The following is a 14,648-nucleotide window of genomic DNA, read 5'->3' as shown; positions in this document are numbered from 1 at the left end:
CTATTTGCTTCACTTATACCAGTCCTTATCAGGTCTCATTTCCTCTTGCTTTTTTTTGCTTCTCTATAGCCGATCGTTCAGTATCATTCTTCTATTGTTGTATCCATTGTCATCTCTCTATTTCTATTCCCATCTATGATGTCGGGCTCGATGTCTTCTTTATCCTTTTGTTCCATTTTCTCTTTTCTTTGTGCAATCCTGACAAATATCCGGCTCGGCGTCTATGGCTACGATATCTGGTCCTGTTTCATTGGTAATCTGTTTTTACTTATTCATATCAGCATTAGATCACAATATTTTCTCTTTCTGTTTCTCCTGTATTTCCGTCAATACTGATTGCTCGTGTTGACTATTGGATCGACTGCGCGGTTATTCTGATATGGCTTGATTAGATTCTTAGAGTTTAGCTGAGTTATTCTAGTTTATTCTGTCAGTATTCTCTCTTAGTATTAGTGAAGTAGAGATCTTAATATTCCTTTTAAATATCTTGAGTGGCTGCACAACTTGTAGATGACTGTTTCGTATTTCAGGAAGTTTTAAATAGCTCAAGGCTCTCCGCATTCAATGCCCTCATCTACGGAAAGTCTCCTGGTATCATCAGATGGTTCAATTAATTCTCCCCACCCACCAATCTTTATGATCAGCCAATTATGCTTGAAACCAGTCACAGCTGAAATACCTCCAGCTTTACAGCAGTAGCACAAACCTGTCGGAACTTCCGGTAGTATGAGAAATTTCGATTGGTTGGTTGGGATATAGGATGAGTAATAGCTCTGTTCCCCGTTCAACATCGTATCTATTATACAATCACACAGATGGTCCGACGTTCTTGGTATGTGTTAACCCTCTTCATGGATTTGATGAGGGGAACCACGCAGTTTTGTACCGGATATTCCGTCGGAATCACCTGAGGTACCTTGTCATATAAATATGATGAGCATTTAGGTGCAATATCCGCTACGTAGTTGAAGTGATTGATCTGTAAGGATTTCCAGCGATATCACAAGAGGGTTTAAATAATACATAGTCTTCACGTTGAGATGACTTCATTCGTACTATCAACCGACCAAAAACAGGTCAAACACGAAGCGCGTCTCTTCGCCCAAGATGTCCTCAGCGAAGCAGTAGCAATCTACTCCAAATATTCCACGCAGGCGGAGCGTTTCCGTTCCATTCGCCCGCTATACCGCAAAGCTGTTGCCACGGGTCAAATTCGAGCTCAGATTCCAGCTCCTCTAGGTGGTACAAGCAAGGATTTGATCGATGCTGCATTGGCTCTGGAAGAACAGTACCCCGTTGATCCCAGTGTTTCGTTGACCATTGCCGCCACGGGGTTGGGGATGACACCTTTGATTTTGGGAGGGAACCCGAACCTTTTTGAAAAGTTCTTGTCGCCATTTTTGAAGGGTGATGGTGAGCCCTTGGCTAGTCTTGTGCATTCCGAGCCTAATGGGACGGCGAACTGGTTGGAAAAAGGTGGGATGGGTTTACAGACAACGGCTTATTGTCAAGAAGATGGGTCATGGATCATTAACGGTGAAAAGGTAATCGTCACTTAAACATCCTTTCCAGACATGCGTTAACGTTGTTTCCTAGCTATGGACTACAAACAGTGGAGGTTGGGATGGAAAAGGTGCCGACCTTCAATGCGTCGTGTGCCGTTACTGTACGGATAATCAATTACTTCCCTCTGATACTCCGGCATCAGCAGTCGTTGTCTTGCTTGTCACTCGTGAGACTATCGCGGCAAATGATGCCTCGGCCTACCAAGTACTCGCAGAGCCCGAACTTGTCGGCCATCCAGCAGTCTCTGGCCCTCATACACGTTACACAAATTTCAAAACACCTGGAGAAAACCTCTTAGCCGGCCCCGAAGCTGGTGCTGCTCTTATTGAAAACTCCTTTGGTATGTCCGCTGCTTTGGTTGGCGCCATGGGTGTGGGTATTATGCAGACTGTATTCGAAAAGGCTCTACACTTCTCCAAGACCGATACTCGCGGTGGCAGTGTGCCTATTGTACAGCATCAGAGTGTTGCAGACTTGCTCATTGATATAAAGATGAAGCTGGATGCGTCACGTTTACTGACATATAGAGCTTTGGATTATGTGCAGGATGAGAATGTAGATGCAAAGACTGCGTTGGAGGCCTGCCTACAGGCGAAAATCTTCGGATCGGATAATGCGGTCGATTGTGCGACGACTGCGATGAAGATTATCGGAATGTAAGTTCTCTCAGCTCCTTAAAGTCTACTGACCTTTTCTGACTTGATGTTATCGAATAGCACCTCGTATGCTAAAGATAAGGGCTTTGGGGAAATACTGAATGATGCTATTTGTCTAAGTCTTTTTGATGGAGGCAACGTGGGTGTGAGACGACGACAACTTCAACGGCTACTTGAAGAGGGAGATTATGAGTCCCGTTTGAGCTCATAATACATGTACGATCTTCAATCTTTCAAAGGTGTTGTTGTGGCTTTTGCTTAGCAACTCGTTTCAGGTACCAGAGTAAACTGTATATCCCAAAAGGGATACACTTGAATATCAAACATGGAATCTCCTCTTGAAGGTAGATAGCCAGCCCATTAAACGCTTATTGACAGAGCATAAACATATCTCCAATAATATAGTGTCAGTTCAGGATGGCCATTATCTAGCACAGAATCACGAGGGCCCGGCTGGCTAGCCCTAACTCGTGGACAGTCACCTTTCCGAGGTACTCGACTACACACGTCCAATCTCTTTAACCATTAATTCCGGTGTTTAGGTATATAATCTATGTCTAATCATCAATTTACATCAAACCTAGATACCTGTAGCCCCATCATGATGTGACGACGAGATATCTAAAACAGAAAGGGAGCGCACGTGACCGGATTTTAGGTTATCGGGCCATTGATCAATCAATCCCACGATGTCAAGATAAGAAACATTTCTGATCAACAGCGCTTCGTTTGCAAGATTTAGGATGGAATCAACCAACCCTCACTAGCTCGATCATCAATTTATCAAAGAACATGAATTGGACCGGAAACAATAATGACCGACCGAGCTCCGAACATGGTCTTCCGACCGGAAAATATTCCGATTCGGTTCTTCAAGGCATGTCGATGGTGTCGAAGACAAAAGATGCGCTGTGATGCGCGCGACCAAGTCCCATGCTTCCGCTGTCGATCTGCTGGTCGTAACTGTATCCTTGATCCTATTGACAGTGAGCCACGACGGAGTAGACGTCGGCAGAAAAGCGCAACTCCTGCACGGTATAAATTTTTCGTATCTATCGAGGCATTGAACACATACTTACTTATGTCCATAAAAGTCAATTGGCAGGCTCGCCATTAGATCAGCGAGCTGGATACCATACTCCTACAACAACAGAGCAAGACTTTTCCTCCCTCGTCACAGCGCGAGATGCTGGTTTCGATACCTCCATTGATTCACTACCGAACTCGGTGGATTTGAGTAGCCTACGGTCTCAAAATGCAGAGTCAAGTGGTCCCAAGTCTCAGCAATTAAGTCCTAATGAGATGATTGCGCCGGTATCTGCGGTGCATTCCATGTCTGTGAACTTACTAGGTTCGGACAATGTAAGTACGGCCATCTATCTGAGGTATCCCGAATGCTCATCAGCGGTACTTAGATCTTTATGGATTCATCAGCGAAAGGTGATCCTAAAGGTGATATAATTGCGCGTGGAATCGTCAGTGAGGAGAATGCACGTGCTATTTATGAACGGTATGTCAAATTATATGCCGTACCTAATCCTAGAATATGTTTTGCTTATTGAGTGCAGATTTTTCAATGGAAGCAAGAATTTCCTTGGCCTTTTCGATCCAATTCGAGACACATTTGATTCCATTCGTTCGCGCTCTTTATTCTGTTTTACAGTAATTATCTACCTCGCCAGTCGCGCTGTGGTTGATTTACGCAGTAATACACATATGCAGCGAGTTCTGCAAGATGAGGCACAACGCTTAGCCGAAGATAGCTTCTTCGAACGACCTACAAAGCTAGAGACCGTGCAAGGAATGATTTTGCTAGCAGCTTATTCGGAAAAGACCTGGTTCTCGATTGCACTTATTCTCCGTACTGCTTTGGACTCTGGGCTGGAAAAGTCGTTGGACACTTTGTTGTCACAGGAGAATGTCCCTCGAAGCTCGCTCTCGGCTACTATGGCAGACCGTCAGTTAGTATGGCAAACAAGAACCTGGCTAATCAGTTTTACGTTGGAACTGGACGTGGCATCCGGTACTGGACGCAAATCCCGTATTGCAGAAGTGGATGTCACGAAGCTCCGCGCATTTCTTGATTATCCTCTTTCTTTGCCTGCTGATATGCGCACAGTGAGTATAATTGAGCTGCATCAATTACGAGGTTTGACTACTATCTTGATTGTTATTTTGATCTGGTAACTAACAAAGCAAAGGTCATTCTCGGGTGATCATCGAAAACGCCGCGACAATCCCCGATATTATCTCTAGTGAGCTTCCGGCTATCATGGCCAGACTTCAAAATTGGTGGACAACATGGGACGAGATCCATGACCGTAAGTACTTTTTCTGTTGCTAGAAAAGTTCACATGACAAAAGATCCTTACTGAATCCGTGGTAGAAAATGGTTTCCATGCAGGGGCCTTTCAACGCAGCAGCCTTAAACTGATGCTTCACTATGCCAGGATATTTGTATTTTGTATTTCACTGGCCCGAATTCAAAGACTACAGCCGACGTACGCCAATTCAAACCCCGACGCTATTGATGAGAACGTTATGAATCTATGGCAATCTCTTGTTGCAACCATCATGGACCAATTGGCATACCTAATCAATGAGTCGTCCTATCGGTACCAACTGACCTGGGCACCTACATATCCAGCTCTAACAATAGCTTTTGTTAGTAAGTCTGCCAAGCTCTTCCAGGCGCTCTCCGTATCGTGGCTAACAGCTATGTGATTAGCGACATTTGCTCTTCGCGTTGCGCGATGGTGTCCAAGTCTGATCGATCAATCCCTTCTCCTCGACAGAGCGGAGAAAATATGCGACTTCTTAAGACAGCCACCATATCCAGACATTCACCGCACCGTTTCAATCTTTGTAAATTATGCACGTGCTCTGATAGCCAGCCAACGCCGACAGGAGAACAACGACAACGCAGACATGCCTGAACACCAGAGCGGCGATGATCGATCGTCGTCCACTTCATATCGGGAGGCGGCAGATAACAATGCTAATAGCCTCATAATAAATCCTCCTCCTCCAGTGGAGGTGGGTGCAAGTTCACATGATAACGAAGGTGGTAATCGCGGGCCGACTATGCACAACACTACTACTGTCAAGGATGCAAATATGATACCAACACTGAGTAATGATGTCCCCAGACCGCCTCTTTCTCGTCTTCCGGAAATGATGGAGGTTCCTAATTGGGCTACAATGTCCAATTCAATTGCAGATTCATTTGGACTTTTCGAGGAAGGTCAGAATGATATCTTTGATTTTTTGCATACGATGCCGTCTATACCACAATAGCTATGAGTATATATGAATTTAAGAACTTTTACATCCCTATTCTCGCAATAGCCATACAAGCAGAATCATGAGCTCCAGTCGTTAACACGGTCAAGGGAGTCAATTCATCGCCTCGACTCATGACCACAAACGACAAATAAACTTGGGCCTCAATGCAGCGCACGACCTAGCTCTGAATAAAGGAATTTCTCTTTAAACTGCATTAGCCATGAAAATCAACACGAACAACCAACTTGTTAAAAACACACTTGTCTAGACCACGGATTCTAATCGGCGCCGGAGGCTCATTTGCCCTAATTTCCGGTCCCGGTCCGGGCCCGACTTCCCGGTTCGGAAAGTGATATATGAACTCCACAAAAGCCGTGTAAACTTTTCCCTCAAAGAGAGTATTAATGAGGTATTATACACTTGATAGATGGCCTGGCCAGTGGGCCATGGTAGGTGAGTCAATTGGAGTCGGCAATTTCTTGTTTCTGTGTGCCTTTGGGGTTTGTAGTGTGGAATTGGGAAAAAAAACTTCAAGTATATATATAAAGAGCCACTCGTTCCATAAGATGAAGTGAAATGATACTTTATGTTTTCGAATTCAAGCACACGATTCTCCCCTTCTCTCTACCCTTAATTTCCTCAATTCGAATATAGACACAATGGAAACCAAGAGTAAAGACTCGGCTACAGCCAGAGTATCTGACCTTCCTCTTTCAGGTATGACTGTACCTCATACCTCAGCAGTCTTTTCTAAATATACTAAAGTGATTCATGATTATAGACAAAGGATATGTCATTCAAGAAAAACCTATCTCCCTGACAGAGTCAAAAAGAGAGCTACAAACAGACGCAGGATACACATTGACCAAGCTATCACAAGATGAAATACTAGTTGAATTCTCAGATCAATCCACCGTGAACCCTCCAAATTGGACTTCTGTACGCAAAATTTCTGTATTTTGCTCATAAGGTATCCAAAGTTAACCCACTGCATAGAGAAAAAAACTGTACAACGCCGTCGTGGCATTGTTCGTGGTAGTCAATAGCGGTATATCAACAGCCCTTCCCAGCAATGCCGTACCATTCATAATGCAAGAATTCGACCAATCCGGCAACGCACTCAAAAATTTACCAACCGCATTATTTCTAGTTGGGTATATGACCGGATCCATGGTGTTTAGCACAATGAGTGAAACCATTGGACGCAAGCCTGTTCTGTTAGGCACATTCACGGTTTTTGTATTGGCAACGCTGGCATGCGCCTTTACCCCGAGTTGGGGATTATTCCTGGCTTCTAGGATGATATGTGGTGTGGCTGGGGTTGCGTCGCAGACTGTTGTGGGTGGGTTGTATGCGGATATGTTTTTTGATGAGCGGACTCGAGGCCGTGCGATGGTTTCGTATATGTCGGTATGAGGATCTCTCTCTGTGAAGGCCTGTGCATTGCTAATATGATTGAAATAGGCTGCTAGTTTTGGCCCAATCCTAGGACCGATTATTTCCGGATGCTCTGTTCAATATGGTTGGAGATGGACGTTTCGAATTGATTTGATCTTGACGGGCACCACTTGGTTAGCTCTGTTGTTCACATCCGGTATTTATTCCTCAATATATCACGTCAGTTTATCAGACTAACCATGAATAGAAACCTTCGGACCAGCCCTCTTGAAACAACAAGCGTCAAAACTCAGAAAGAAATGGAGAAGCAATCGATACTTCTCTCGAGCAGAATTGCGCTCTGACTCGACGTTCAGCACAACACAACTCATCATCCGACCCATTACGATGCTTATTTTTGAACCTATCATTCTTTCGACTACAGTATACATTTCTCTTGCGTATAGTCTGGTGTTCTTCTACTTTCAGGCATATCCCATCATTTTTGAGGGTATGTTAATCGGTCTTTTTTATCCTACTCTGGCAAACTGACACAACTTATACAGGAATCTTTGGCTTTGACGTCAAGTCAGCATCTCTCACATATATTCCAAGTAAGCTCTACCTTCACACTGAATCAACACAATGCTAATTGATTAGTCGGCATTGGCGCCTCCTCCTCCGGCCTCGTAACACTCTGCTATGACATGTACTACGAGAAAAACAAAAAACTCAGCAAATCCTGGACCTCCAGCCCCGAACTGCACCGTCTCCCCTTATCATGCATCTCCGGCCCTTGTCTCACAATCAGCATTTTCTGGCTCGCCTGGACCGCCAAGTCAAACATTCATTGGATTGTACCCGTTGCCTCAGGCTTTGTGTTCGGGTTCGGATATCAAATCATCTTCACCTCACTGTTGACATATGTCACCGATGCATACAAAACATACTCTGCGAGTGCCCTGGCAGCTTCGGTCATTGTGAGAAGTATTGCCGGCGCATTTTTACCCTTTACCACAGCTCCGCTGTATGACTCGTTGGGACCTTCGTGGGGGACTTCTGTGCTGGGGTTTGTCAGTTTGGCGTGCATCCCGATTCCGTTTGCGTTGCTGTATTATGGGGCTGAGATTCGGAAGAATAGCCCGTTTTGTCAGAAGCTTGTTGCTGATGAGGAGAGGGAGAATGCAGGTGCGCAGCAAGTTTGATCTTGAATGTTTACATGAAAACGATGTCAACGACATGGATGAATTGCATATTTATATCTTTGGATCATGGCGTGCATATATGGATGGGTACACAGCATCGGTTTAGCCATTCTCTGAACCAGCACCTTGAAGGCGTTTGATTATTTTTTTGTCTTCTGATACTGTCTGTTGCGTTTGTCTGTTGTTCAATATTTTTTCGGAAAAGTAAAGTTTTCGTTCTGTCATGACCATCTCGGGCGTTCTGGGCATTTAGTTAACTTAGCCCTAATTTGTCTTATTTAGGTAATTCTAATCAATGCATACTTAGTTACTCAACTCTTTCGAAGTAGTAACATCATATCTTCTCTAACAATGCTGTACATATGATCTCCTTACCGTACCATCATCAACACTTTATTCAGGGTGAATTAAAGATATAAAGTATGAAATCTAGGCTGTCCGGCTAAGTGTTTACGCGAGCGGATAAGATGGAGAGGAGAGATGAACATAGATAACCCCGCATATTCACTTGAAGTAGTAGGTGCTTCCACTTGATATTCCCCAGATTAGTTCTATTTGTGTTAATAAAATAGATCCGGAATCAAAATGCAAGACCAAAAACGAATCTACTTCCTAGGCTCAAACATCAGCCACGCCGTCTCGAACTACATGCACGAGGTCGCCGCATCCATCGGATACACCAACTGGCGTCTCGAAGCAGTCGACACCACCGACCTCAGTGACTTCGCAGAAACAAAATTATGCGGTTCCGAGTTTGCTGGGACTGTGATTACCATGCCCCATAAACTCGATATTATTCCGTATTTGGATGGTGTCGATGAGATTGTTGACTTGGTGGGGGCTTGTAATAACTAACATTTATCCTGTTTTTGAGCCCGATGCCACTGGATCAAAGAAAAGAAGGTTGATTGGGACGAATACGGATTGGGTTGGAGTCAGGGACTGTCTTCTGCGGCTTGATCACGAATTCAGGGCAGGGGATAGCGACACTACCAGCACCAATGGCGAGACTAAAACCGGGTTCATCGTGGGTGCTGGCGGTGCATGTCGAGCTGCAATATATGCTTTTACGAGGCATCTAAACGTTACGAAAATATACAGCATCAACCGTGACGCCAAAGAAGTCCAAACACTTTTGAGCGACATATCAGTCCGATATCAGAAGACTACGCCCCCGATCCCCATGCCGGAAATAGTTCATCTACAAACGCCAGAACAAGCACGCAATCTCAAAGATGAGCCATACTATGGAATAGGCACTGTACCAGATGACCCACCTACAACCGAAGCAGAGATCGTGGCGCGCGACACGTTGCGTGCTCTGCTTGACCACAAGGACGAAAAGAAAGGGGTGTTTCTCGATATGTGCTACAAACCGCGTGAAACTAAGAATTTGAAGGCGGCCAAGAAGTGTGGATGGGTGACTGGGGAAGGCGTAGATGTTGTTAGTTTTCAGTTGAATGAGCAGTGGAGGCTTTGGGCCGGGAAGGAGGCGAGTGAAAGGATTCCGTTGGAGAGAATGGTGACACGGGCTCGTGAGATTGCGGACGGATTCATTTAATATTGTATTTGTGAGGGTGGATATGTTGATAAGGTCATGTCATCGTGAAAGTAGACAATCTGGGTGAGCGGGTAAATGCACGGCCGTCTACGATCGGATCTAACTCTAGCGTCGATCTTATCGATAACACTAATTCGTAGTACGTACGTAGTACCAACAAGATAATCGATCAATTCTATAGGTCCTTTTCGAATCATGAGAACAAATCATAAGAATCATGCACCATTCAGAACAATATTGGGGTATAAAAACGAAAATAAGAACAAATTCATCAATCAGAAGACTTTGATGAGAAGAACGCCTGCAACCGCAGCCTAATGACTCGAAGCAACGATCTACCTAAACTCCGTACCATCTGAATGCGCTTTTGGATTGATACCGTTCATCATTAACCAACCTGTACGACGATCAATGATGGAACTCAAATCTTCGTCTTCGGGCTCTTCGCCGAGTCCGACGCCAACCCCGCGCTTGGATAGTTTCTCTTCTTGAATGAAGTTGCGGATCACGCATGGGCTGGTATAACGCCCTTGGCATACTTTGCGACGACCGAGATGTTTGAATCGCGGACCCAATGGACCATTGACATAGTGATATTGCCCTGCGAATCGGTATTGACGTGGGTCACCTAGCGGGTAGAACTTGTCGCCCCAGTGTCCATTGAAGAAGAACCACTCGGTTGGTGCAGAGGGGTTGAGGTTAGAGGCACGGAGGACATCGGTTAGATAGTTGTATGTGTAGTAATGCGAGTTGAGTAGTGGGTCCCATAGTGGACCCCGATCGGTTTGATCATGAAGTAGACCCCATGGGAGGACATATTCATGAATTCCAGGCTTGGCATACATGGCGTGCGTGCCGGTGGCAGAATAAACAACGGGCTAGACTGTTAGTCAGATAAATTCATACGCCGGAGACTGAAAATAACGTACCCGTCTTCCATGTTTCTCGATGGCCTCATAACTGTAGGCCTCGCCTGCAGTATGAGCGCTAAGAAACAATGCTTTCGGATGGCCCTTGTAAAACCGCACCATGGTATGCTCCCAGTCGCCGACGTGATTGCCAAAACGCACATCAAAGACGGTATTACCAAGATTGTAACTATAGAAAAAGAACCAAAAAGCATCCACGATGTCATTACCTTTGTCGACAACCACCAAGATCGCAGGGGCATCACTACGTCCCCGTTCTGCGCCTGTAGTAGTGTTGATTGGTTTGCCGCCATATCTCTTGCGGAGGTCTTCAACATCCATCCGCGAGTCAAATGACATTAAATCCAGCTCTTCCGGGTCTACCGAGTGAGCATCCACATTGTCCTCCCAGCTTCCGGCATCGTACCATTTCCCCCGGTCGTCATCTTCGTTAAACACGGGAGGGCTACCCGGCTTGTTGTCTTCTGGCTCCTCGGGATCTTTCGGCGTGCCAGGCTGGGGCACCGGAATATTTCTCTCTCCTCCCAACCATTTCGGTCGGTTTTCAACGTTGTCGCCGCTGGTGAGGTAAACATGCTTCCCCAATTGCCATCGGTTTAATCGATCAAGATCTTGCAATGTTGGATACCCCCATTTTGCCTGGACAGTAGTATAGTTCAACATTGGGGTAGTGTATACGAGATGTTCCGCAATATCACCTGGCCAAAAGTTCTCGCCGGAGAACAAATGAACTAGAGGCGCATACTCTAGTACATAATGTGGCACTTCACGCAAAATCTTCTCATGATTGGTCCAATTTGCCGAAAGATCTTCTGCAAGGGTCCAATCCATCCGCCAGCTATCCTCTTGACCATTGACGGGCATTTGATTCAATGTCCTACTGGGAGGTCCACTATTGGCGCGGGACAGACGTACGTGGGCGATACCGCAGAGGCCGAAGAACCGACAAAACTTGCGATCCCACCATGATTTCGACGTGGCCAGCCATTCTGCCTCTTCCAAGTCTTCTTCGGACCAAACGAATAACGACGGTTTGACGGCACGGAGGAAGCTGCTGATCGATAGGTAGGCGATCAGGCTTGTGAGAGTGAGGATGATGAACTTGGAGACTGGACGCCGTCGGGCCATCGCGGCGAGTGTGTGGTTGATATTTCGGTCGAAAAGCCGGATTTCTCGGATGCAGTAGAGACGGTTGTTATGTATTAGTCTGCGTGATCCGAGAGAGCCGCCGCTGTCCGGGATGTCCGTAGATGTACCGGGCCTGCGGTAACAGAAGCGATCAATCGTGAGTTATCCGGCGATCGTGTACTAGCAGGACCAACGAGCAAAGATATGAATGGAAATAATAATGCGTTTCTTCGTGATAATGATGAGACAGGCTCAGTGTGGTACCGGACCAGCAGGAAGTACCGTAAGCGGCTAAGCCACTGAGGTATCTATAAGGGCAGCAATGGCATGCTATATAGGGCGGGATGAGAGGCGAGGAATGAAGTTGTAAACAAGAGGGGGGGAGTAGAGAGGAGTGAACAGAGGATGGAGGGTATATGAGACGAGAAGAAAAGAAGAGAGGAAAAGAGCGAGAGTCAGGAACGCTGCAGGTGAAAGTGAGAGAGGGCGGGAACCGCCAGCGTGACTCGTCCTTTTCGTCCATTCAGCATCGCCGGCCGCGGCCCATGGCGAGATGTAGCCAATCAGCGCCCGCGAAAACTCAAAGAGGGAAGAGACGCTCCAGAGAGTGGCCCCCCCACGAATCGGCATCGAGGTCAGCCCCAGGTGTTCCGCTCACAGCCGATTTTCTGTGACTGACTGTTGAGACGCAGAGTTTGAGGCAGCTGATGCGTGGTTTTTGATTCGCGTACTGGCTCCGGAGCTCGTACTGTCTTCCGATTTTCTAAGACCTCCTAACCATATTAACGAATGCAATATTTGGTACGAAACGCAAGTCCACAAGAAGGTGTCCTTCTCATGTTTCATCATCATCATGATGATCAGTGCAAGATGGCTCCATAGTTCGTAACGAACTAATCGATAGGGTCGGCTAGCAATCGATACGATTATCGCCTCACGAGTGATCTCCAGGAGGCGTGGGCTTATCGATAAGCCGCCGATAGAACCCGAGTGCGATGGGCAGGCGTGCATGGTATACGACTGTCAATTGGATTAGGCATAGTGTACGATATAGACTAACGATGTATAATATCCTGTAGTAATTCCACATCATCCCATGATCGTCGAACAACCGCCAGATTCAGCGAAGTGAACGCTGAAGGATGGGCCTAGATGGCAGGCGCCAAGCCCACTACAAAGCTTAAGTGGCCGGCCCCAATTAGGTTTAGCCCGCAGCGTTAGTGCAGGCAAGGGCTTGCACCGGCGGGATGGAGCTTCTTCAAGGCGACAGACAGGTACGACTACCACACACACACACACACATTTACGCAACCAGTCATGCAGGAATCAATAACATCAGACTCCGAATATGAGTACGAGTACGATGCGACCGAGACAGAGGTATATCCTACAACACCCTGTATCCGGATACAACTAAATCTGACATGCAGACGTTCTTCGTCAACATCGATCTAACCTCCTACAATGGAGCCCTGAGACCGCCGCGCGGACAACCATCCTCGTCGGCACCAGAAGAACAACTCGGCAGAACCGAAGAAGAAGCCGAAGAAGCCGCATCACCGCCGAATGAAGAGAGCGCAGAAGCGACAGGAAAACGCAAACGAGTCGACGCCGATGAATCTATAGACGACCTCCCGGCCGAAGATGAGAACGATGATCGAATACAAATCATGGAACTGCACAGCCGGAATCCATACGTCTCCTATCGAAATCATATTTTCAGTTGTGAATGGGCAGATATGATTGGGACAGATATGCATTTCGTTCGTCGCGAAGACTCGGAGCCGGATCCGACATATCTCAAGCACACGGATGGATATTCAGTGATTGCCGCGAACCCGATAAAATTAATAGGACGACGAGCGCATTTTTCTCGTCCGTCTGCTACTGCCAACGGCGCCCAAACGAATGAATCTGATGCGACACAATCTTTGTCCGCGTCGAATCCGTTACTAGCGGATAGTAGGTCTTCTCAAGTCCGCTTCCTGCAAGAACTCATGGACATCAAACGCGAAAAGGGCGAGACGGACATGGTGCGAATGACATATGGGTCGAGACGTAATCAGCAGTTTGAAAATAAGATTAGCGGATGGGCTCGTACTGAGGATCGGATTAATACTATTCATCGCTTGAACCGCGCGGCTCTTGCGGGCGATCAAGAGGCGCTGGCCCAGTTGGAGGAGTTGTATAATCAGATAGAGGCTAGTCCCTCGTTTGATACGGCGCCATCCTAGACAATGTACAAGGTTACATTGGTCTACGAACTATAACGAATTGTGCACGATCGTTCAACAATTGCTCATCAGAGCTAATCCATTCAATCGGAAGAAGAAAAATGAACAAGTTTATCTGCACAGCAGCTGCCGAGAAAATACCGACGCAAATTCCATTACCATGTCCCTACCAACTCCGTGTTTGCAACGCCGCCAATTGATCTATATTACGTATACAAAGAATCAACACGCAACAGGCCACAAGCAAAAATCTCAACAAGGACTCGATGGAAACCCGATGGGTGATGGCGGTGGCGGCGGCGGATTTTGGTATTGATGCTCCGAATACTCGACATGTGTCGCGGATGAGGAGGACATGTCGGATGATGTAACCGCCGATGATAGGAATAACTTTGGTAGTAGAGAAGCTGATGCTTCGAGGGCACGGAATATGTCTTGATGGTTTAGAGCGGCATTTGATGTGGATGATTTTGGGGTTGTGGGTGATTGGGTCGAGAGTTTGCTGAGTTTTGGATGCATGGTTGCCATTTTGCTTATCGTCACTAGATGCTGTCGATTGATGCGTCGATTAGGTGATTGATAGATTTGAATGTGTATACCCTCGATGGTTTTGTCGCCGCACTCGATGATCGATACGCAAATTGAGAGTTGAGAGAAAAGAAATGGCGATTAAGAATGAGAATGGTGGTGGGGAGTAATTCACACAG

General features: G+C 46.3%; 6 protein-coding genes across 6 annotated transcripts; 5 read left to right on the top strand and 1 right to left on the bottom strand.

Moving 5' to 3' along the window:
- Positions 1–1,040: 1,040 nt before the first annotated feature.
- Positions 1,041–2,433, top strand: EYB26_001336 (uncharacterized protein; the record flags this gene model as incomplete). The annotated part of the gene is made up of 3 exons (XM_054260647.1): positions 1,041–1,544; positions 1,597–2,222; positions 2,283–2,433. The coding sequence occupies 3 exons, from the start codon at positions 1,041–1,043 to the stop codon at positions 2,431–2,433; spliced, it is 1,281 nt and encodes a 426-aa protein (XP_054116622.1).
- Positions 2,434–3,057: 624 nt separating this feature from the next.
- EYB26_001335 (uncharacterized protein) lies at positions 3,058–5,519 on the top strand (the record flags this gene model as incomplete). The annotated part of the gene is made up of 7 exons (XM_054260646.1): positions 3,058–3,257; positions 3,317–3,584; positions 3,638–3,732; positions 3,791–4,371; positions 4,424–4,543; positions 4,609–4,890; positions 4,951–5,519. The coding sequence occupies 7 exons, from the start codon at positions 3,058–3,060 to the stop codon at positions 5,517–5,519; spliced, it is 2,115 nt and encodes a 704-aa protein (XP_054116621.1).
- Positions 5,520–6,166: 647 nt separating this feature from the next.
- Positions 6,167–8,089, top strand: EYB26_001334 (uncharacterized protein; the record flags this gene model as incomplete). The annotated part of the gene is made up of 7 exons (XM_054260645.1): positions 6,167–6,224; positions 6,289–6,446; positions 6,504–6,917; positions 6,972–7,101; positions 7,153–7,395; positions 7,451–7,498; positions 7,545–8,089. The coding sequence occupies 7 exons, from the start codon at positions 6,167–6,169 to the stop codon at positions 8,087–8,089; spliced, it is 1,596 nt and encodes a 531-aa protein (XP_054116620.1).
- A 585-nt stretch (positions 8,090–8,674) lies between these two features.
- Positions 8,675–9,650, top strand: EYB26_001333 (uncharacterized protein; the record flags this gene model as incomplete). The annotated part of the gene is made up of 2 exons (XM_054260644.1): positions 8,675–8,923; positions 8,985–9,650. The coding sequence occupies 2 exons, from the start codon at positions 8,675–8,677 to the stop codon at positions 9,648–9,650; spliced, it is 915 nt and encodes a 304-aa protein (XP_054116619.1).
- A 335-nt stretch (positions 9,651–9,985) lies between these two features.
- On the bottom strand, positions 9,986–11,707 carry EYB26_001332 (uncharacterized protein; the record flags this gene model as incomplete). The annotated part of the gene is made up of 2 exons (XM_054260643.1): positions 9,986–10,528; positions 10,580–11,707. The coding sequence occupies 2 exons, from the start codon at positions 11,705–11,707 to the stop codon at positions 9,986–9,988; spliced, it is 1,671 nt and encodes a 556-aa protein (XP_054116618.1).
- Positions 11,708–13,024: 1,317 nt separating this feature from the next.
- Positions 13,025–13,941, top strand: EYB26_001331 (uncharacterized protein; the record flags this gene model as incomplete). The annotated part of the gene is made up of 2 exons (XM_054260642.1): positions 13,025–13,087; positions 13,138–13,941. 2 exons carry the CDS (start codon positions 13,025–13,027, stop codon positions 13,939–13,941), a joined length of 867 nt encoding a protein of 288 aa, XP_054116617.1.
- Between the last annotated feature and the right edge of the window lie 707 nt (positions 13,942–14,648).

This window comes from Talaromyces marneffei, chromosome 1, assembly GCF_009556855.1.
Source record: "Talaromyces marneffei chromosome 1, complete sequence".
NCBI lineage: Eukaryota > Fungi > Ascomycota > Eurotiomycetes > Eurotiales > Trichocomaceae > Talaromyces > Talaromyces marneffei.
Note: the sequence above shows the minus strand (reverse complement) of the source record. Positions and strands in the feature narration are given on the sequence as shown.